This window comes from Sceloporus occidentalis, unplaced genomic scaffold (genome assembly GCF_023333645.1).
Source record: "Sceloporus occidentalis isolate IW3139 unplaced genomic scaffold, rSceOcc1.0.p SCAF_2, whole genome shotgun sequence".
NCBI lineage: Eukaryota > Metazoa > Chordata > Lepidosauria > Squamata > Phrynosomatidae > Sceloporus > Sceloporus occidentalis.
Window position 1 is genome coordinate 54,221,123 of NW_028316982.1, and position 1,597 is coordinate 54,222,719.

The following is a 1,597-nucleotide window of genomic DNA, read 5'->3' on the forward strand; positions in this document are numbered from 1 at the left end:
TGATAAGAATCTGGGATGTGCTGAACTCATCATTTTTCTTCCATACGCAGAAATCTTGTTCTTTTCCTATTCCTATTTCCTATTCTTTGGTAGGGTAAAATAAGCTTTTTTGAAGCCCATTTAATAATAATAATAATAATAATAATAATAATAATAATAATAATAATAATAATGTTTATTTATATACCGCTTTTCCAAATTAGATCAAAGCGGTGTACAACAGGAAGTACAATACAAAGTCAAAATAAAACATAACAGGCCTCTCTCCCCCTCAAGATGGTGGTCGGAAGGAGGGCTCTTAGTCTTTCAGGCCAGGCCTCTCTCCCTCCAAGATGGTGGTCGGAAGGAGGGCTTTTTCTTCTTTCAGGCAGGCAGTTGGAGCTTGCCTGCCTCTCTCCCCCCAAGATGTGCCATTATGACAGTAGATTAGAATTCAATAGGCAACAATAGGCAATTCAATGTAGCAACTTAACCTTTTGTTTTCTTAGGCCCAGGGACGAATATTTGGGAAACTGAAAGAAGAGAACTTTTTCAATCCAAAAGAAGAAGTGAAGCTTGAAGCCCATATTAAGGTGCCTTCTTCTGCAGCAGGTCGTGTGATAGGAAAAGGGGGCAAAACGGTAGGTGAGCTATTTTATAACAAGTTTAGGTAAATATTTTCAAATAAAAATTGCTAATATGTTTCTGATTTAGAGTAGTGCTATTCAAAGTGGTGGCCTTTTGTGTGCCTTTTGGATTTGTTTGTCTGTACATAGGGCAAGAATTAGATGAGCATCCTTGTTATGTCTAGTGGCAATGCTGTTAACCTGCAACAGTCTGGAATTGCTTGAATGCAAAAATGATCAATATGAAAAATAAATTTGCTGTATTCTTGCTCTTGTAGGTGAATGAACTACAGAACTTAACTAGTGCAGAAGTTATTGTACCACGTGACCAAACCCCTGATGAAAATGAGGAAGTTGTCGTCAAAATAATTGGTCACTTCTTTGCCAGTCAGGTGAAATATTTTCTTTAACATGGTTATTCCATCAGAGGTTAACAATAAGTCAGCATTTGAGCTGTTGTTTGGAAGCGTATGAATACTGATATTTAATGGTACACTGAACAGTCTAAAATTCAGGTGTTAGGTTAGGAGGGACAAATATACAAACCAAAGACTTGACTTAGGTAACACCATTTAGTTTCTGGTATTTGAAAGTCTAGAGCAAAGGCAAATCTGTAGCTTGTAAAATGCTTTCAACAGTATATTGCAGATAACACATTTTACAGGACATCAAGCATTTCTTCCTGCTTTAAAAACTATATATTTTATGTGCTGTTGTTTGCTAGTTGGTAGCAGAACAGCCTACAAGTATGGTTTCCAGCAAGATCGATTGTTGATGGCTACAGAATTAATTTAATCGAAGCTGGCCCACTGCAGCTCACTATGGTTCATCTGAAGATAATGGTATACACAATGGCAACAGAGAGCTTGGGCTTCACCTTACTGGCAGCTGGGAGGAAGGAGGGTGTAGGTTCATCAAGCACAATCTAACTGCCAGTTATACAGCATGCTTTCTTTTTCTTTTACTGAGAACTGTCTTTTTCTCTACTGCAG

General features: G+C 37.8%; 1 protein-coding gene across 2 annotated transcripts in view; it reads left to right on the top strand.

The window, feature by feature from the left end:
* IGF2BP2 (insulin like growth factor 2 mRNA binding protein 2) overlaps positions 1-1,597 on the top strand; it is a 77,446-nt gene that overhangs the window by 72,227 nt on the left and 3,622 nt on the right. For both annotated transcript variants that reach the window (XM_089509418.1, XM_089509419.1), the window contains 2 exons: positions 489-620; positions 884-997. In XM_089509418.1, coding sequence (XP_089365544.1) covers positions 489-620; positions 884-997 — 246 coding nt within the window. The remainder of the gene's footprint in view (positions 1-488; positions 621-883; positions 998-1,597) is intronic.